A 21,538-nucleotide genomic window follows, 5' to 3' on the forward strand; every position below is an offset into this window, starting at 1 on the left:
TATGACCCCGAGACGACTTTAGAATACCATGAATACACGAGTACAATCAAATTCATCTTTACACACTCACTCAACTGTCACTGTGCACAAAATACATACCAAGCGTTTTCCGACCTCCACTCTTTTTTTTTGAACTGGAAGACACCTGTACTTTGGTATTTTGGTCAGTCACGTCACTCAAACGTTTCCCAGCTGTTGGCTTATGAGCCATCTTTTCACTCCAAACAATCCTCCACTTGAAATTGCACAGATTCCTCGCAGCAACAAGAGCGATTTGGTGAAGATATTTGACACAATTGTGACCCCATTATTCTCAAAGCAATCGATTCTTCAAAATGTTTTAATGCCTCAACCTCTGACCCCGCCCTCAATCGTTAGCCGCACCATGTCTAGTCATGGACACATTATCCGTATCTTTTGAAGCTTTGTCTAGTTCGTGCATCAGACTAAAAAAATATAAACATAAACTTTACCTAGTTCACTGCAGCTATTATTGAGCACACCATAGCATCGCTACGCAGTCCCTGCAACTAAAATAACGGCTCGACTTGTTTTGAAATAAAAGTTGAATAAACTGAATATTCATTTTTAAAGTTCAATATGCATGAGGGTCAAACAACTTTTCTGTCACAAACATTTGTTTTTTACTGCTAGATATGTATCGTTATTAAACAATTGTTACATTGAATATAATTTATAAACAAAATTATGCGAACTTACTTTTTTTAAATGTACGATTTTGAAAAACAAATGATGTTTGTATAAAATAAAACTTTATGAATAAGAAATATCTAGTAGCCGGCAATCACATGACACTAACATCATTTTTTGGACAGCAAGCATGCAAGTACAAAATGGTAAGATAATTGTCAAAAAATACCACTTGTGTTTCAGTGTTTTTTGGTCAGTTGGTACTCAATAATGAAGTGTATTTTAGTTAACATAATAGTGTATTTGCAACCAAATTGAAGGAATAGATTGTAGACAAACACACTTTCTGGCGACACGGATATTTTGTGAGGCGGTCATGTCACCCGTACGGACGTACCACCACTAGCACTACTACCAGCTGATTCGCCATTTCGGCACGTACAAACAAAAAGTGTCATACTCAGTCATACTGTCAAGTGAATACAATTTGCATTTATGCGCATTTCAAAATTTGCAGCCGGAATAGACACCAGTATTCTATTACCTTTGATTTTAGGACATTCATCGATTGGAAAATAACATGAAGTTAGTTTTACTTTCCACTTTCTTATTAAATAAAACAAACTGTCTGACTGAGACTCTGCTGAACTGATTAAAATTTTGTTGAAAGTGTCTGAAAAAGTGAAACTGAAGAAATAGTGCATTTAACCTGGCGTGATTCGTGACTTGAGTTTAGTTGAGCTTCATCCCATTATTATCGGATTAACTTTGTTAAATTTTAAAACTAAGGCCGACCTATATATATTATCAAAAGACGGATAGTATTAAAATATTTGTTTACCTTTTTAATTTAGTTTTACAGGAATTACGGGGTACAACTTCCCACCAGACATCAGATAGATGGACAAACTATATATTTTTTAGGCATTTTAATTACATAGCAACAAATTTATGGTGATAACAGAGGATGTAGCATGTTAATGTGCACAATCGCCTGCTCCAAGTTTTTTTTTTCAGGTGCAAGGAAGTCTATAACTTGTGGGAGTTTTTACTTTGTGTTTACATACATAATGAGAGTGGACGCCCTTTACAAAATTGCTGAATTTGTTAGTGTTTGTTTTTAGTTTCCTACCCTTTTGGGACGCCAGACATCTTGATTCTTGTTTATATGTGGTTGAAATGCATAATTTTTTAAAAGGTAACACACTAAATTTTATAATTTCTGATTTATATTTTTTAGTCTTTTGAAGACGACGAGTTCTCCGGCGCTTACAGCGCCCTGGTTGGTTCATTTCCTAAGGACTTTGGTTATGGACCAGATGATCATAATGCTGATGTGGGAGCTTCTGCATCAGATACCAAGCCAAGAATCTTGCTCATGGGACTAAGGAGGTATCGTAAAGCTGCTATCTCATCCAACTCTACACTAATGCTAAAAATGAAAACCAAGGAACCCGGATCTCAAACAAACATGTTAAAGGAACATTACAGAATTGGTTTTGCTAGCAAAACAAAAGCTGGCAGTGTAAGCACTTAATGTAATCTACCTTAAACATAAACTAACAAACCTGTAGAAGTTTGAGATCGATCAGTCATCTGGGTCACGTGAAAATAGTAAAAAAAAACGATTACACTTTTTGCATTGCATCGATGCCAAAATAAAAATGAATAAAATGCTCACTGAGCGATAAACGTCAAATGCAAAGTTAGATTATTTTATTCTTATAAAATGTGACATTTTAGGCAGAAATATTTCAAGGGATGTTTTCAGCTATCATCATCAATAGATCGTGTAAGTTTTATGTAAATCTGTGATCTTCACGATTTTGTTTTCTTACCAATTCTGTAACATTCCTTTAAATTTCACTAACATGCTATCTCTTTAGAACTCCACACTACAAGGTCTTTGCCTTGGCGCCTTTTCAAGGTATCTCATTACTTTATTATTTACCAATGAAAGTGCCCTTTGCAAAATGAAAATGGTCTCTCAAAGCACCCAAAGATGAAATTCAAGGCCTGACACTAATGCTAAAAAAAAAAACAGTACCGGATCTCAGAAAAATAAGTCAAATTTTATGGTAATTAAGCTAAAAGTTAAATAAATAATTAACTGATTGTCTTTTATGACATTTTTTTTCCCCTAGGAGTGGCAAGTCATCAATACAGAAGGTTGTATTTCATAAGATGTCACCAAATGAAACACTTTTCTTAGAGAGCACAAATAAAATAATCAAAGATGGTAAGATATCAATTCATTTCTTGAACCTTTTAAAAAGGTATTACACAGGATTCTTAGAGATTACAAAAAAAGTTGCAGAAAGTGTTAATGTTTTGGGTACTAAAAAAAGCTGTCCTGCTACTTAAGTACTATGAGGGGGGAAGGCGGGAGTAGAAATCGCCTGGGACTAGTATTTCTTGAAGTTGATCTACTTCACTGCTGCTAATGTGACTTATTATTGGCCTCAGGGTTACTGTTGTCCTCAATAAATTAATGGATGTTTTCCCCAACTTTTATTTTCCTTCCTTGGGTTTTGTTTCAAATTGAGTCCTGTTCCTGACTTCCTCTACATCTTTCCATCATGCACTAATTTCATCTTATTTTAAACATTTATTCCAATACAGATGTCAACAATAGCTCATTTGTGCAATTCCAAATTTGGGACTTTCCTGGTCAGATTGACTTCTTTGACCCAACATTTGACTCGGAGACAATATTCGGCGGATGCGGTGCCCTGGTCTTTGTAATTGATGCTCAGGTTTGTACAAATCTTCTTTACATTCGTGTATTGCCATTACAACAGCCTATCTTTCTCACACAAATATTGGTTGAACATCTATGATGAACGTTCAAAGAATTTCGATTCAGTAACTAAATTCAGTCAAGTTGTGAAATCGGCAGTTAGCTTGACCAGATTTGATCCCAAAACCTTGAAATTGCAAGTCCTGCAGTCTAACCACTGAAAAATGTCAGGTAGAAATTAAGAGTATTTTCAGTTGGTCACCAAAAGTATTTCATTTAACAATGCCATCAGCAAAGTTCGTAAGTGTTTGTGGTATTGATTTTTGCATTATTTGTCATGGAAAAATGAGTAGCCCAGCTGTAAATCTGGTAGTCACGGGCTAGCTGGCCTAGTGGCAATTTCGACACCTGCCACGTTGACCATGTATATATATGTTTTCTGTAGAAACTTCCTTCGTCTCAATCCACTGTAACTCTTTCCCTTTTAGGATGATTATATGGATGCTCTTGCCAAGCTTCATATGACAGTCACCAGAGCGCATAAGGTCAACCCTAGCATCAAGTTTGAAGTCTTTATACATAAAGTAGACGGCTTATCAGACGATCATAAGATTGAGACTCAAAGAGACATCCATCAGAGAGCTAACGATGATCTTGCTGATGCTGGACTAGACTGCATACATCTCAGGTATTAAAGATAGTCCTTGAACTTTTAAACTCCAGTAAAGTAGCTCACTGGGCTAGTGAACCTGCTGAAACATCCTGCTTGCTAGTCACTGAAAAAGTTATGGGCAAACCCTGCATGTATTGTCAAAACTTTATCTTTCTCATTGGGAGTGATAACACCAGGTAATTGGTCAAACTATTAAAAGGTTGTTGACAATCTATTGTCCACATTTATGACCGTTATAAACAACTTTTTTCTAACAGTTATGTGTTGCTCACAGGGAAAGATGAGAAGTGGTGTTTACTAGACCACAGCAGTTCTTCAGACAATGTACACCAAGCTAGTTTCAAGGGCTAGGCCTAAATGACAATAAATGCAAAATTTAAAAAAATTAATCATGACATTTCTTTTCTTTGTGATATTAGTTTCTACCTGACAAGTATTTATGATCACTCCATCTTCGAAGCTTTCAGTAAAGTGGTCCAGAAACTCATTCCACAGCTGCCTACGCTGGAGAATCTCCTCAACATCTTAATATCGGTAAGTTGTTAAACAAAACTTCCACCTTACAAGTGCCATTTTCCCCCGAGGGTGTACAAAACCCATGAACCCCAAATCACAGAGTGCAACAGTTGTTTTGTTATACCTTGGTAACATGATTATTCCTCTTCTCAAAGTTATGTTGTCATCTTCAAACATTATAACGACGGAGTATGCATAGTTTAATAAGCAGACGAACAGTTGCTCAAATAGGAAACCATTCTTCACTGTTCCCTCGAACCCGCGGCCGTTTCGTACTAAGCGTTGGAAATCGACCAACGCTGGGAACGATCAAGGTGATGTACACCGGTTAGCATCACTTATGTTACCCGCTGCGCTGTACAGCCGTGGTACCATGCGTATTTGTTGCACGGCATGTGATTGGTTCTCGACAAATCAAACTTCACAGTTTGTTACCGAGGTATAACAATCATAGATGATACATGGCGCTGCTTAAACACAAAACATTTCTGCTTACCAGAATAAGGTTACCATCCCAAATACGACCATCTTACATGTATCCTTTATGACTGGCATTCTGCTTATTTTTGCTTAGCAGAAATCTGTTAAGCAATTTCTTCTGCTTAGGCAGCTCTAAATCCCATCTCACATGTACCCTCTGTGATGGGTATTCTGCTTATATTTGTTAAGCAGAAATTTGTTGAGCAAAACCTTTTACTTAAGCAGCTTATGAAATTTGGCCTTGGTTCATTCCTCTAAAATATTATCAGCGCCCGCATGAGTTGGACCAACAGCAAACATTTTGTCTCTAGTCTATTCTGCTTATTTTTGCTCAGCAGAATTATGTTAAGCAAAACTTTCTGCCTAAGCTGTTCTTTGAAATGGAGCCTTGGTTTGTTCCTCTAACATTATGATCAGCGCCCTCTAGAGTCCAATAGTAGCAGTAAACATTTTGTGCTGTCTATTTTCAGAACTCTGGTATCGAGAAGGCCTTTCTGTTTGACGTTGTGAGTAAGATCTACATCGCTACAGACAGTTCCCCTGTTGATATGCAGTCATATGAGCTATGCTGTGATATGATCGATGTCGTCATTGATGTATCATGTATATATGGGTAAGCAGATGTTTTCTTGTACCACTGAAAGCAAGTTCAAGTGTGCACCATGGTTAACTAAAGGTTGACTCTTTTGCACTCAATCCGAGGCTGGTCGACCATTGGTTGACTACTGTGTTCGACCATCTGGAACCAGCCTCAGGACTGTGGTTTCTTCCTTGGTCCCAATAGCCGGTTCCATGGCTAACATGTGTGAAGCACAGAGGGGAACCAGTGACACTATAACGAAAAGGTGGAAGGCAATGGAGTGTTGTTTTAGTGGTACTGATGGTTGAGTTGTTGGAGTGAGTGGGTCACTGCGCATGTATGGTGGCTGGTCAGTGGTCAATCATGGGTCTACCCGAACTTGCTGTAAGTGCAACAGGCAGGGTTTTAGGCAGTCATTGGTGCAGCATTCACAATGAAGATTACTTGTGATATTGCTTTTGCTATAACATCTATTGAGTTGTTGCGGTACCCGCTGCTAAAATATAGGATTCAAACTGCCTCTAGCCACCGGGCAAGCTCGGTGGTTTAGTGGTAAGACATCTGCTCTAGCAATGCAAAGTCTCTAGTTGCGCTGGTTGTATTTCCAGAGGCAAATCACTGCTCACAAATTACAACACACTGTAGGTGTTTTAGTGCATGAACAACTTTTTAAAAAAAAGATGAGGAGCAATTCCAAACAGCAAATCGTTGAGAGGTTTAAAGGCAATGTGCCCTTTTAATGGTTTGATTTTCTCCAATGCTAGGTTACCAGACGATGGTGAAGTAGCCTACGACACTGACTCCAGCTCCATCATCAGACTCAACAATGCAACAATCTTATACCTCAAGGAAGTTAATAGATATCTAGCTCTCGTCTGCATCCTTAGAGAAGATAACTTTGATAGGCAAGGTGAGTCTTAAACCAAGAGTTAAGTGATTATTGTCTGTAACCAAGAATTAAGTGATGATGACCAAGTGGTTGGGTACACTGGATTCAAGTGTAGATTCAAGTCCCGTTTTTGACACTTGTGTTCTTAAGGCACTAGACACATTTGGTAATTGTCAAAGACCAGTATTCTCACTTAATGTATCCAAACATATATGCATAAAATAACAAACCTGTGATAATTTTGGCTCAATCGGTCATCAAATTTGCAAGAGAATAATGAAAGACAAAACACCCTTGTCGCGTTACTTTGCTTTCAGATGCATAACTAAAGGCTTCAGCTGAAGTACTTAATTTTTGAGTGAGAAGTTACCTCTTTCTCAAAAACTATGCATCTGCACAGAGATTTTTTTTTTTTTCATGATTGTTAATAATCACCTCTCTGGAGTAAAGTCTTAACCAGGGTGTCTTCTTCTACCACAGGTCTGATTGACTACAATTTCTTGTGCTTCAAGAAAGCAATAGAAGAGATCTTTGAGGTACGACAGAAGGCCCAGGGGCTAGGAGGCTCTGGTCCAAGCGGAGCGGCGGGAATGAAGGCGTTACGCTCACTCAGCAGTGATTCCACCGAGAGCCCTCACATGAACGGACTAGTGACGACAAAGTCATGATAGCTTTGAAGTCGAGAAGTGTGAGCTACTCCACTAAACACTTATGAGTCGTGACAATGTGTTTGGATGAGTGATTTTTTCTTCGGTAATAATGATTCTGAGGAAATGAAGAGGCAATCCACCAACTATGTCTACTTGTACTTTTTTGAAAGGGTATCAAGTGAATGTCGTCTCGCGAACACTCTGTGCTCCGAAGAACATGTATATACAGGAATGCATCTTTGATTGAGATGCATTGATAGTGGAAACAAGTATTTTCCTCACAAGTTGAAGGTAAGATTTATAAGAAAAAATAGTTTTAATGTTGTGGATCGTCAAGACAGGACTCGTGGGTGAGCAGGCAGGAGTTTTGGTTGCTGCGGCCAGGAGGAAAATGTTTAACATAATGGGCGGCAGACTGTGGCATTCTACAATGGTCATTCTACAAGTATAGAGAAATATATCACTGCTGCATCCAACGCGCAAGTCGATGATGTTGAATTGAAACATAGTTCCTTGATAGCCTGTGCAGTTAACTCGGCCAGCAGACTTGATACATTTTGTTATAATGGGAAAAACAACACAAGGCACAAGTTAAGGTAGCTGCTTTAGAATGGGGTGGGGTTCTGGATTCGAACCCCATTCCAGTCGAGTAATGTTCCTGTGGAATTGTTAATTTGCAGTACTCGGAAGAGCACTTAGTACTTGTCGCACTTTGGTAGCTTACATCAAAAACATTACTAAGTGATGTTTGAACTTAATGTTTGCAGAAAACAATGCTTGACAGATTGCTAAGCAGCAATTTAGAGGAGTGACAGTTCATGAAGATTTTTCTCATCAAGAGTTTTTCTGGCTTAAAAAATTGGTCTCCCTTTATGTACTTGTTTTTTTAACACGGACCAACTTCGCAAAGCATGGCTTAACTTCATGTAGCTGCTTAAACTGAAAATGCCCGAAACAATTCTGCCAAGCAACAATTAGCAGAAAACCAGCCACAGACGATTGTGTTATGGTTGTTTTGTTCTTGGCTGCATTTTGTGCTTATGTGGGGCTCACCCAGGGCCCAATTTCATAAAGATGGTAAGCAGAAAATTCTACCTAGCAAATTTCTTTGCTTACCAAGAAATTAGTGAGATACCAGTCTTAGCAGTGCAAACTGGTATTTAGCTGGTAAATTTTTTTCAGCTAAGCAAGATTTGTCTGTTCATGGCACGTTTTTGTGCTTACAGGCTTTATAAAATTAGACCTTGGTGAGCACAGAAGCATGCGTACATTTGTAGCACACACATCTTGCTCATAGCACAGACAGATTACCAGTCAAAAATGATGTGCATTTTATGACATTGGACTGGTGCTCCATAGTATTTCTTTACAACAATTTACATCAGTTACGGCAGTTTTTCTCAATCTAGAAAATGCTCAAGTCATAATGTACATACAATTTGACATGGTACATGTAGTATTTTTATACAGGCAGTTTACATGTATGTTTACATTGTTAAGAAGTGTAGAGGACTAACATTGGGTTGCGTAATAAGTGTTTCAATTTAAAATGTCTTGTAAGAATCTGCTAATATCAGGAATTTACAGAAAGCCAAACAAGAAGCATTAATATCCTCAATATTCTTGCGCATCTACATTATCTTATCAATTTGAATCAATTTACCTTGCTGCGAACAAAGCTTCTGCGAAATTCTGCTCTGATAAATAGTAGTGCATAAGCTAAATCAATCACAAGAACCATCTCTGCCCTCACAGTTCCCATTTAAACAAACCCTTGGGTAAAGTAGGAGCAAGTATAGTTAAGTGTCTTGCTCAAGGGCAGGCGGGGATTCAAACCCATACATAGTTTGGCCATAACGAACCACACCTTACGCTTTCCAAGATAAATCGGTAGATACAACTGTAACTGCCAGGAGCTAGAATTGAATCTATAAGCAAAACATTGTTTTTGTTTTCCTTTCTCCTTTCCTGTGTTCTAAGTAAAATGATATTTATAGAAATCTAGCGAGGGTATTATTTAGACACCTAGACATGGTCTTGAGTAGAAGATGTGGATTATTATAGAGAGTCGAGGCAGGATACTATGACGTCCTTGTAGCTGGCTTTTCCAAGCTATTGATACCTACATACGAAGGCCCAGTTTCATGGAGCTGCTTTTATTTATAAGCACAAAAACTAGATAAGCAAGACTAAATTATATTTACCAGAATAAAGGAACACGGTGCCTTGGATCGATCGAGTTGGTCTTTGAAAAGCGTTTGTTATGAAATGCATATGGGTAGAAAGATGTTGTAAAAGTAGAATACAGTGATCCACACTTGTAAAGCATAATGTTGTTGTGCTTGGCTACTTTTCATGCTGAAGCAGTTCTATGAAATTTGGACCAGGCATAGGTAAGGCTCTAATCTGAGTCTAATTTCTTGAAAGTGTTGGTTTCTCACACATGTACAGGTACATAATGTGTATAAGATCATTTCTGGGTAAATTAAGGGTGTTCTTTCTATTTCAAAGTTTCAAAGGCATACTATGTTTGGATGTTAATAGAACATGTCCTATCTCTGCCTCTTTTTACACTTTCTATCATCCCTCTTTATGGCAAAACAGCTTTTCTCTCGGGCCTTATATACTTTTTTGGAGGCAACAAAGGTCGTCTCAATGCTCCTGGTCATTGCCTTGGTGCCCTTGAATTTCCTCATAGGGTGCCCTTTACCGAGGAGAAAATGCCCTGGTGTCCTTGCCCTTTCAAAAACAAAGCATACAGGCCTGATCTCTGTACTTTTTTTTCTCAAATTGTCATTTTTCGAGTTAGGCTGTTTGCTATGGAAGGGGCATCATAGAATCATGCGCTTCACCGGTTTCAGTAAAATGGGCATTATTTCTGTGGTAAGCAGTGCCATGAAATTGGGCTGCCGTTGCCTGATGTAAAAGTAAAACACTAGTCAAGAGTCCTACAGGCTATTCTGAAGCCAGTAGGCTCGTCAAAAAATCAGCAGCCAGCCTGTATGAGAAAGTACAGTTGACCATTGGCAAGGCCTGCACCCAATTTCATGGCTCTGCTAGACAGAAATCCGTGTATGTACAACCCACAGGATTATACTTTAAGGACCCTCTAAGCACAGATTGTTTGTGGTAAAGCGTAAGCAGCAGTGCGTGAAATTGGGTCATGCTTTTGGTCTTTAGTGTGCCAATCCATAAGACTACTGAGTACTTAATGAACGCCTGTGAGGGTAAAGTCGGTTATGTGGTACACTCATTTTCCAATAGCAGGCATGATATTTTTCCTACTTGAGTCTGATTTCTAGCTGGGTTTTTTTTTCGATGGAAAAATCAATTAAAAATTTAACCAGTCAGTTTCCCTTGTGTTTTATATGGAAAATTAAAAGATCACAAAATTGACTTTTGACTTTAACCTTGCAGACACTCCTGGGGTGGATTTCACAAAGAGTTAAGACTAGTCTTCTCTCCACTTACGACAAGTTACTCGTCCTAACTTAGGACTACCCATACGCTTTTAATATGTCCTAGGACTAGTCCTAACTCTTTGTGAAATCGACCCCTGAACACTAAATTAAAATTTGTCAAAAGTAGTTTGCTGCCCTCTTGTGTTGCTTTTGGTGTTTAAAGCCTGGTTCTTACTTCCTGTGATTGCTAAGTAAAGTTTTGACGCTATATGGCTTTTTTCCTGTTGAATGTTTCACACATGAACTATTTCCACGAAGACTTTGAACTGCCTGTAAAATGCTCAGAAATGTTTTATTTATAGATGCTAAAATCATGTAATTTCAAATAAATAACAAATTTGTAAAATAATGTTTTCTAATGTTGTTTGAGAAACTAATTTCCAAGGTAAAATTGTCTGTACAATTTTTTTTTTTTTAATCTTGTTTTGATCCGCCAAGAGTTGTGTGTAGTATTATGGGTACAATAAGCTATAAGTTATTTATGAAAATCAGTTAAATAGTCACAAGAAAATCAGTGTATAGTCACAAGCTTTTCCATTTGAAAATCTCCTCCATGCAATATGAATATTCTCATTTTAATTTTTTTCCCATGACACTAACTTACTGGACAATATGTTTAGTTTATTAAGCGAACTGAAAATGTGCTTAGCGCGAACGAATCTTGCTTATTACAGGCAACCTGAATGCTTTTTGATATTTATGTCTCTATAAAAGGTTCTCAGTAATATTTTGCTAAGCAGAGAAATGTTATCCTTTTTTGCATCTGATCCTAGCTTCGTGTAGTCCAGTCTGACCAAAAAAATCTTTGGGCAATATATTTTGAATATTATTGTATATATATGTATCTGTGATTGTAAACTTCTTTTTAAGAATTAACAATACATCTTAATATTAAAAGAAGAGACGTTCATTAAGCCCCGCCCATTTAGCCCCGCCCATCATTTAGCCCCGCCCATCATTAGTCTATCATTGGTGCCCAAATTACGCATACCAGAGTAAGGTTACCACCACAGATATCATGTCAAATTTAATATTTGTGACTTGTGTGCCTATTTATTTTTTGCTGACCAGAATAATGTAAAGTACCTGCTTTTAAGCATTTTTTGCCTGGAATTTCGAAAGCAACAGCTTAAAATGTCAGAAACTTGTTATTATGTTTTACTAAGTTTTGTTCATGGGAACGATATACCATGGCCAATATGGGGCAGGGGTATACCCCCCCCCCCCCTTCCCCAGGTTCCCATAATTGAAAAAAACACTACATGTATTGTCCTCTTGCACCAAAGTACCCTCCCCTAAATGTAAAATGCTTAACCACGCCCCCTATTGAGCACCAAAGTGACTGCGCGTTTCGCAGTTGCTGATTGGTCAAAGTATTAATAAGAGGCGGATCTCAATAGATCGTCTGTTTTGTTGTGATAACAAATTATGCTGCGTTTTTTAGATGGGAAAGAACATTAAAACAATACAACATCTTCCACAATTCGTCTAGCTGTGCAAGTGTTTCTTAGGCATTAATTAGAAAAAAAGAATTGACATTTATTACAAACTATTTTTGTTTTTACTGTATGGTAACAAGCTTTGATACATGAATTGACATGATAATTGACTGTAGGTTCGACATTAACAGCGAACTGTCGACGGGTGGTGTTTGTACTTAAAAACATCACTGTTTTAATTCAATAAGTAACTCATTGCTGTTGAAGTTGGCGTAATTAAAGGCAGTGGACACTATTGGTAATAACTAAAAATATTTGTTGTCATAAAACCTTTCTTGATTACGAGTAATTGGGAGAGGTTAATAGTACAAAGCATTGTGAGAAACAGCTTTCTCTGAAGTGACGTAGTTTTTGAGAAAGAAGTAATTTTCCATGAATTTGATTTCGAGACCTCAGATTCAGAATTTGAGGTCTCGAAATCAAGCATCTGAAAGCGCGCAACTTCGTGTGACTATGGTGCGACAAGGGTGTTTTTCCTTTCATTAATATCTTGCAACTTCGACGACCGATTGAGCTCAAACTTTCACAGGTTTGTTATTTTATGCATATGTTGAGATACACCGACTTTGAAGACTAGTCTTTGACAATTAGCAATAGTGTCCAGTGTCTTTAAAGTCTGGACTCCTTTTGACGAAAAGTCAAATAAGCAAGATGTCCATGCTAGTGTCATTACTGTTTGCACAGAGAAATTTCTCGCTTAGCATAACGAGTTACTAATCAAAATAACATGAAATTTATTATTTGTAGCTGGTTTCCCTGCTATTTTATGCTTAGCAGTAAATGTCTCGAGCACAATTTTCTGCTAAATGGCCTATTTGACTTGGGCCTCTAGCTCCCACTAACACATTGCTGTATGTACACATCACAGGATTTTTATATAATTTCAACCTTTTCGATGAATGTCTCTTATTTTATTTTTGTTGTTGCAGCTGTTCACTGACCGACTAACATTCAAAAAAGATAATATTTCATCGAATCTTACTTTCAAAATGTGACGTTCCAAGTGCATCCCAAGCATAAAAAAAAAAATTCATAACAAACCCATCAGGTTAACTATCACATTGTACGTGACAGCTGCAAATCTGGGCATTTCAGAGCCAAATAAAGGCCAACGATTCTTTGCCTTCAAATATTTTTACTGCAATGTTTTCCCCCAAGCTTGTGAAGGAAATTGCATCAGCCCCTCGGGGCCAGGTCGAAAACCTTTCCCGCTAAGATTTCTTTCATCAGCAAGGAAACTTTATCCCACATAATAACTGGTTGTCTGTCCTCGAGCTTGTTAATTGTATATGGGGAACGGAAGACCCAGTTGCCAAATCCTTATAGTAACTGTCTCACCTTGCCTTGCTTTATTGCCCGCCCGTCTTATTGCTTCCATTTTCGGCAACCATGACCCAATTGCATAGAGCTGCTCATAAGCACAAACAGTAGCTAAACACAACAAAAATGTGCTTACCAAAATAAGTTAACCAGAATAAATACTACTCTACATGCGCTATCTGTGACTGGTGTTTTGCTTAGCAGGATCTTGCAATATTTGCTATATTTAGCAGCTTTATAAATTGGACACAGGACCCAATATCATAGACAATATTGCTTAACAATTGCTTGGTTGACAGAAATGAGCAGGATACCAGACAACAAAAGAGACATGGTGTTGTAGCTGGTAACTTATTCTAGTAAGCAAAATTTTGTTGTGCTTAGCTACTATTTTGTTTTCGTTCCACAGTAATGTTCTGCGTTTGTACGGTCAAATTGTACAGACACTAAATTGTATTGTAGCAATACCTGTCTATAATAAAAGTGTCTTGTTTGCTTTTTACTAGTGGTGATTATCTGCCACCACGGGGAGTGATACCGTCTTATTACGTGCCATCTTGTCACTTCCTCTCATACTGCCCTAGCTCATGTTATCACAACAAAACATAACTTGAACAACAAGTAGCATTGCAATGCCGTGCAACACACAAGTTCAAGAAAACGAAAGATGCAACGTCCCTTGAGGTGCAGTATTTAATATTATGTTCAAATTACCCGAGTTGTGTTCTGGCTAACTCAATTCTGACAGTGCATCGCCAATGATTGTGTATGTTGTAAAAATCACATGAACATGGTTTGCTGGAAACCTAATCAAATCAATGTTCATCTTGGGGGCTTCCGTCAACCTCTAAAGAAGCTTTCAAAAGGGACCTATAGATAATGTGACAGACGGGGGAACGCGTCAAGTTTGCGCTTTAAAGGCATGGACACGTTTGGTAATGGTCAAAGACCAGTATTCTCACTCGTTGTATCTCACAATGTTTTATACTATCAACATCTCTCCATTGCTCGTTAACAAGTACGTTTTTATGCTAACAATTATTTTGAGTAATTACCGATTATGTATGCCTTTAAAGAGAGTGCCCTTTTACAAAGAAAAGTATCAAAATGGAAATATCATATTATGCTTTAATTTTTTGAGTCTTTGAAAGGAATGGGCTTACTGGAGTCATCATGGTCAAAATAATGTTTGAAGATTATTTCAACGTTTTTTTTTTTGGTTTTTTTTTGGGGGGGGGGAGGGTGGGGGAATGCTAGCTTTTAACAAATAGGCCTATAATGGGTTACTGTTTTCATTAGGTTGGCCATATAACCATGAACTTTAAAATCAGATTACGTCTTAAACCAAGGTACACCTAACTATGGCACGTAGGTCTTACATACACATAATGCTTAATAGATAAGTGTAGCCCTCACTTTGATATAGCCGTCTGGCCTTGTGAATTGTGATGTTTAGACGATTTCTCGTTTCAGAAGGAAAAATTATGAAGTAGGCCTACTTATTAATACTTGCTGAATATGATAACACCTCAAGGCCGGACGGCCACTTCAAGGCGATGGTACACTCAACTGATTTGGGATGTTGACCCAAATTAAGTGTCACCATGGGCACATTGCCAACAAACTCATACATACAGAGCTGAAACATGGTTACCCCTTCACAGGGTCCAATTTCATAAGCTGTTAGCTGCTAAGCACATTTCTTTGCTAAGCAAAAATGAGTGGGGCACCTTGGCAGCAATGGAATTTTGGCTTGTACCCAGTTCGGAAGATTTTTTTCTGTGCTTAGCACATTTTTGTGCTATCAGTGGTTATGATTAGGATCATTCTTGACTGACGTTTTGAATGCTCTGAACATAGAGTAAGGACAGAGAAGGAGTTACAACTGCAGGGACTTCAAAAGGTACTATCTGTGTTACCGCGGTCGTAAAACAGCTGCTCTATGCTCTGAAACACTTTTTTTTGTACTGATTTGATTTATTCTACACTAAATATGACCCAGTGTTAAAATGAGCTAATCCACAACAACTATGTATTTTTTTGACTCCGAAATACTTAAAGTTTGAGTTTTGTGCACACAACTCTATATACCACCCGCGGAGCAGACGAAACTGAGAAAACTGGAAAATTCGAAGTTGTCACGTGGCTGGTCTTGACCAATGACATTCCAGTAATTTATGCAGGTACTTTACAATGTGTTGCTTCTTTCATCCCAACGCGTGCAGCCACTTAAAGTCTAATTTACATTTCAATTATGGAGGTGGAATTTGGTTTGGCCATTGTGCACTGTTAGCTCTTCATTTTGTGTAAATACAGGAGAGTTTTTAAGGCTGGTAATCTCGGAAGATTGGAGTTGCAGTTGGAACTTGGAGGTCAGAATGTGTGTGCATTCATTCATGCAGAACGCACATGGAGAATTAACTTGTGCAGCGGACATGACGTGAGTATTTTCTATCTCACTATTTATACCACGTTGATGTGTGAACTTCCCCTGGATAAATTGACAGTTCAACGGCAGCTAATTCTGCCTGACATACGACAAGTTCGCCGGGGGTAAGTAAATAAGTTGACAATTGATTTTAGACGAGAGTGGAGATGTCACATTGACTGCTCCTCCTTGGTTCAAATGGTTCAATTACATTTTACAGTCCACATGTGTTCCATATCGCTTACTGGTTAACGTGACTACGTTGTGTATAAAAGCGCCGTCAGCTGCTGCTCTTACTACATGAATTATTTCTTTTCTCCACAAAACCACGATAAGATTGAGAAGGAAAACTAACAATAATGTGACAGGCGTGGAATTATATGGTGTTCATTGTCTATGGTTTGCCCTTTGTCTAGGCTTTGGTCTACCCATCAAAATCTTGCCGTAAACTTTGTCAATAATTTTGATGTGGTCTTTGCCGTTTGCATTTCGCCCGCCGGGTAGCGTGACATTTGGACGCCGGGGCAAGTTTACTCTCCCGGGCATGTGCCCGTAGTCCTGCCTCCAGTGCCGAGACTACTATCAATACTTGTTGAACAAATATTTGTATGTTTCCTGTAGCCCTTTATTATTGCTAAGGATAAATGGAGGATTCAGGATTATTGTTAAAAAGAAAATGAACTGAAAGTACACTTGTACTATACAAACCCTAGGTCGACAATTGTAATAGTAGAGTGTGATTGCTCAAGTTCAACAAGTTATATAGGCCTACTGAAAACTTTATGTGCAGTAAACATTAATATTGTTTGTCAATAGGTAGGAACATAGGATATTGTTTACTATAGTTATTATCAGGACAATTTGTGAACAGCTTTTGCATTAATCACAGTTCAAAAATCTCCTCTGCAATAAAACTTTAACGTGATGTTACACCGTAGTCCTATACCATTGAGCGAGGGTCATACAAATACAGTGAACGGTATATGCCAAACTTACATACACCGAATTGTTTGCACCCGAACCGCAAACCATGTTGTCTATTATGTATTTAATCCCTCAAGACTGGTTAGTCAGTAACCATGGTAACGATTTGTTGTATTGGCTAACAGACAGGTGTTGTGATGTTATTTTTGGAAATGACCATGGTCTTTTGTTGTCTGGGGGAAATGTGACAATACATCTGGTGACGTCATGGACAATAGATTCATGAATTGTTCGCCTAATCTTGTTATAGAGTTACTGCCATCGCTGACTGCCACGGCTTCTAAAAACCTAGGGATAAGTGAATTTGACATTAGTATGGCATTTTCTTTTGTAAAGTGAAACGAAATAAGTAATCCCAGCTGTGTTGCACGAACGAACAGAAAAATGACCCATGCCCCATGGCCTAATTATAATTCAGGAATGTACGTTAAACTTTTTGTAAAATTTAATTTTGTCAGATGACAATGTAACCAAAACAACAATAAAGTGGAAGTATACATTGAGCAATTTTTTTTTTATCCCAGGCTTTTTTTTTTTTTTTGGGCTTTTAATAATGTCTTTTTTATCGAATTTCTTTAACGATCCATGACATTTTGACATAAATAAACCTTAAACCAAAAAAACTTGCTCTTCGATCTACTTCTAGTGCTCAGGACATGTTCCCACAAGCTCATTGAAATATTTAAAGGAACACGTTGCCTTGGATCGGTCGAGTTGGTCTTTGAAAAGCGTTTGTAACCGTTTGTTATAAAATGCATATGATTAGAAAGATATTGTAAAAGTAGAATACAATGGTCCACACAGTTATGTTGCACGGTTTTTCTTTTACCTCGACGACTAACACGGTCGGCCATTTATGGGAGTCAAACTTTTGACTCCCAAAAATGGCCGACCGTGTTAGTTCGCACAGTAAATGGCCGACCGTGTTAGTTCGCACAGTAAAAGGAAAACCACGCAATTTCGAGGCAAATGTGACGGATCATTGTATTCTACTTTTAAAACACCTTTCCAACCATATGCATTTTATAAAAAAAAAGGTTACAAACGCTTTTTATAGACCAACTCGTCCAATCCAGGGCAACGTGTTCCTTTAACTCCAGAGATTACTAACAGGTGAAAATACCTTAATGTCAACATGCCTCTACAATTTTGAGCATAGTTTTAGACCCTTTTGTCAGCCAAACTATAGCTGAGTCATGATATTGGGCCGTGGCCAGTGTTCACGGTGATAAATAGTCATGACCACTCGGTCCTGGATGGTCGCTGTGTTATCTGGAATTATAAACTTTTGCCATCTCACAAGGGCACTCTCTAAATTGATAGAGGGCGCTCGTGTGCTGTAACCGGATGGGAGTAAATAATTTCATGTACAGCCACATGCATGTTTTGATCATGACGACGCAGCCCTTTTAACAGTTTTCCAACACGTCAAATAAGCCCGTGTCCGAATAGGTAGCAACGGCTACGGCTTTTGCTAAGGGTACTGGGGTGGATTTCACAAAGGTAGTCCTAACTTAGGACTAGTCCTAGGCAATGCTAAGAGATAGGACTGGTCCTAAACTCATCCTAACTAAGGACTGGTCATATCTCTTAGCATTGCCTACGACTAGTCCTTTGTGAAATCCACCCCAGGTATGGACACCAGCGTCTTCAATACAAGGTCACGTCTAGTTAAGCCACAACCGATTATCCGGACTATAAATGGCATTTTGCAAAATTTGACCTCCTTGCCCCATTCTTAAACTACAAATATTGGTAGACGTTGTCATGGATCTCTCGAAAACAGTCTTTGCTTGAGCTGTACCGTAATTGTTCAGTAAAGCATAACGCATAATACGATTGTCATGATTTTGTGGTATTTTCTAAAAATCCTTTTGTACTCAATTTCGCACAACCCCTTTGTTTCCAGTTTATTTGTACTCATATCGATTCCACTTTAAGCATAATCTGTTAATGTAATTTTTTAAGTTTAATTAATTGTTGTACGTTCTGCTCACTTTCGGTTTACTGTTGTAATGTTTTTCAATGCATATCCACCACACAAGCCCTGCTCGTTGCCCCCCGTCCCCCCCCCCCACCCCCACCCCACACACACACCTGACATTGTATTTCCCATTAAGATTGTTTGGCTAATATACACTATTTATTTGTTTGGAAAGAAATTTTATGTGAATTTGAGTTGAGTACGTTCTGCGATCGACGAAATTAGAAACATTATTGAGAAGATTCTCTAAGTTTTTGTATGGCTTATTTGATCTGTAAAATTTAGCGTTTAGCGTAACCCAAACCGAGTTAAAGCCGTAAGAACTTTATCAGCCAACGTTTTCATATCATCAACATAATGAAATCAACAGATTGATATTTTTCTATGATACTATTTATAGACTATAAATATCATTAAAAAAACACCTGTTGTTGTTACCTAAACAACAAAGCCATTTATGACAAAAGGCGTCCAATCGGTCCTATTTTTAACTTAAACAAATTAAGGACATGAATTAATTTAAATAATGGTGTGTATTTAACGCCGGTTCATTAAAAGGCTGCCTAGCAGCAGTTACTCTTGATTAAATTAAGTTACATTCACAAACTCAAAAATAAATTAATACGGTTTTGAAAAGTATTATTGTTTATTTCACATCTGACAAGGAAGAAATATTAGTATTATAAACAAGCTTGCGCAGTTCGTTGCCCAAGGCAGTCTGAGAAGTTGACTAGCCCGCACCCTTTTACGTACACGTACGTCGTGCTTGTGTTGCCCTGGTTACAAAAACAAATTGACTCGTGACTTTGCCAATACAGTTTTCTTCTCTCGTTTTGAACGATTGTACAAAATCACTACATTCTCCTGAAGACGAGCAGAGTATACTGTTCGAAACGTCGAGACCACACCGGCTGTTTTCAGAGCAAACATTCTCACACAAGAAATTTACGCATGGATTTACCCACACGTTTGCTATTATTTTATTGATGGTTTCTTCCTATAAAACACATCGTCACGTCACCCACCCCACGTCACACATCACGTCACATTTATTGTTTTGCAGATTCGTTGCGATTATTTAACAAACGCATATCATTTATGTTTGGAAATAAAAAAGATCTATAAATAGACTGCACTATATACATTACATAAATCACTCACGTGACACACACCTGCGGAATTAAAAATTAATAACAAAACATGTTCAAAAACAAATCTACGCCTCCTTTAGAATTAATAAACTTACCATAACAAACGTGGTTGTTCGTTGAACCCTGCAGAGAATTGCCATGTTTTATAAATCAAACAAAGACTTTTGATTGAATTCTGTTTACAGTTACGGGCAGCTGTTTGGTAATCAGTTATTAACGTAGAATGTCAGGCTTTGCACGTGGGTTTTGATATTAACTAACTCTTTTGAGTTGACCATGTCACAGTTTGTGAAGAGGTGTTGTAGAATCTGAAAGAGTCGGCTGTGTGTCCTCACGTTTCGAAAGGATGATGTGGTAGTCGTCAGGGGACTCGATTGCAACACACTTAAAAAGCTACTGGGGCCAAATTTCATTTAGAGCTGCTCGAGCAGAAAACATTGACTAGAAATTTAATGCTAAGCAGAAATGAGCATGAAACCAGTTAGCCATTGCACCAGTTAAAAAATGTACATATGACGAAAAATATGGTAGCTTGGATGGTAACCTTATTCTGGTAAGTATGACTGTTGTTTTGTTCTTAACTGCTTGTTGTGCTTAACATGAAATTGGGCTCTCGTTCTGAATCCTTGGGTCAGACTCATAGCTGGATCAGGCTGAATGGAAAACTTGTTTCAACTTGCTATTTCAAATAGTGATTTTTAAACCACATTTCTGAACACTTAAATAAAAGTGTTCAGAAATGCGTTTGTCACTGATTCCGAGTCACACTGACCCAGATATGGTCAGGAATGCCACAAATTTTATTGTTTTATAGACACTGGACACTATTGGTAATTACTCAAAATAATTGTACGCTTAAAAACTAACTCAGTAACGATGGATAGAGCTGCTGGTAGTATAAAACATTGTGAGAAACGGCTCGCTCTGAAAAAACATAAGAGGTAATTTTCATTCAAATAATAAAATACTTCAGCTGAAGCCTTTATTAGGCATCTGAAAGCACATAAAGTTGTGCAACAAGGGTGTTTTGTCTTTAATTATTTGCAACTTCGATAACCAATCTTGAGCCATCATTTTCACAGGTTTGTTATTTTATGCATGTGTTGGGATACACCAAGTGAGAATACTGTTCTTTGACAATCATCCAAGGTGTCCAGGGCCTTTATACTGCATACTTGTCTTAACACATAATATTTGGATTTGGGGCAAAGATTGTCTTGTTTTAATGGAACTTTAATTAAATATTTGCTAGTTGGCTGTTGACGTCAGTAACTACATTTCTCAATTATTTTAGTCTAAGCCATTGCTGAAAACAAAAACAGGGCATTTGTCAAACTTAACGTGATTGAAAGATGAGATCTGAGATGTTATGGAGTAATTCTGAGACACAAAGTTTTGATAAGAAAAAGGTAACAAAACTGATCTGGGTTTTTTGTTCTTTGCTTTAAAGACACCGGACACTATTGTTAATTGTCAAATACTATAGGCTTCTCAGTTGGTGTATCTCAACATAATGCACAAAATAACAAACC

General features: G+C 37.9%; 2 protein-coding genes across 3 annotated transcripts in view; both read left to right on the forward strand.

Annotated features, from left to right (window-relative positions):
* The first annotated feature begins 821 nt into the window (after window positions 1-821).
* Window positions 822-8,770, forward strand: LOC117300717 (ras-related GTP-binding protein C-like). The gene is made up of 9 exons (XM_033784473.1): window positions 822-857; window positions 1,892-2,043; window positions 2,796-2,890; window positions 3,274-3,407; window positions 3,880-4,079; window positions 4,484-4,598; window positions 5,531-5,673; window positions 6,405-6,550; window positions 7,010-8,770. The coding sequence occupies exons 1-9, from the start codon at window positions 855-857 to the stop codon at window positions 7,195-7,197; spliced, it is 1,176 nt and encodes a 391-aa protein (XP_033640364.1). The 5' UTR covers window positions 822-854; the 3' UTR covers window positions 7,198-8,770.
* Window positions 8,771-15,703: 6,933 nt separating this feature from the next.
* The window catches only part of LOC117300712 (bombesin receptor subtype-3-like), a 56,612-nt gene continuing 50,777 nt past the window's right edge, over window positions 15,704-21,538 (forward strand). For both annotated transcript variants that reach the window (XR_004520208.1, XM_033784465.1), the window contains exon 1: window positions 15,704-16,012. The gene's annotated coding sequence lies outside the window, so the exon portion shown is untranslated. The remainder of the gene's footprint in view (window positions 16,013-21,538) is intronic.

This window comes from Asterias rubens, chromosome 16 (genome assembly GCF_902459465.1).
Source record: "Asterias rubens chromosome 16, eAstRub1.3, whole genome shotgun sequence".
Classification (NCBI taxonomy): domain Eukaryota; kingdom Metazoa; phylum Echinodermata; class Asteroidea; order Forcipulatida; family Asteriidae; genus Asterias; species Asterias rubens.

Bases quoted from the DNA above. Each gene is read 5' to 3' on its own strand.
- LOC117300717 (XM_033784473.1), top strand. The intron at 4,080-4,483 runs GTATTAAAGATA...TTGTGATATTAG, and splicing joins CTAGACTGCATACATCTCAG to TTTCTACCTGACAAGTATTT. The intron at 5,674-6,404 runs GTAAGCAGATGT...CTCCAATGCTAG, and splicing joins GATGTATCATGTATATATGG to GTTACCAGACGATGGTGAAG.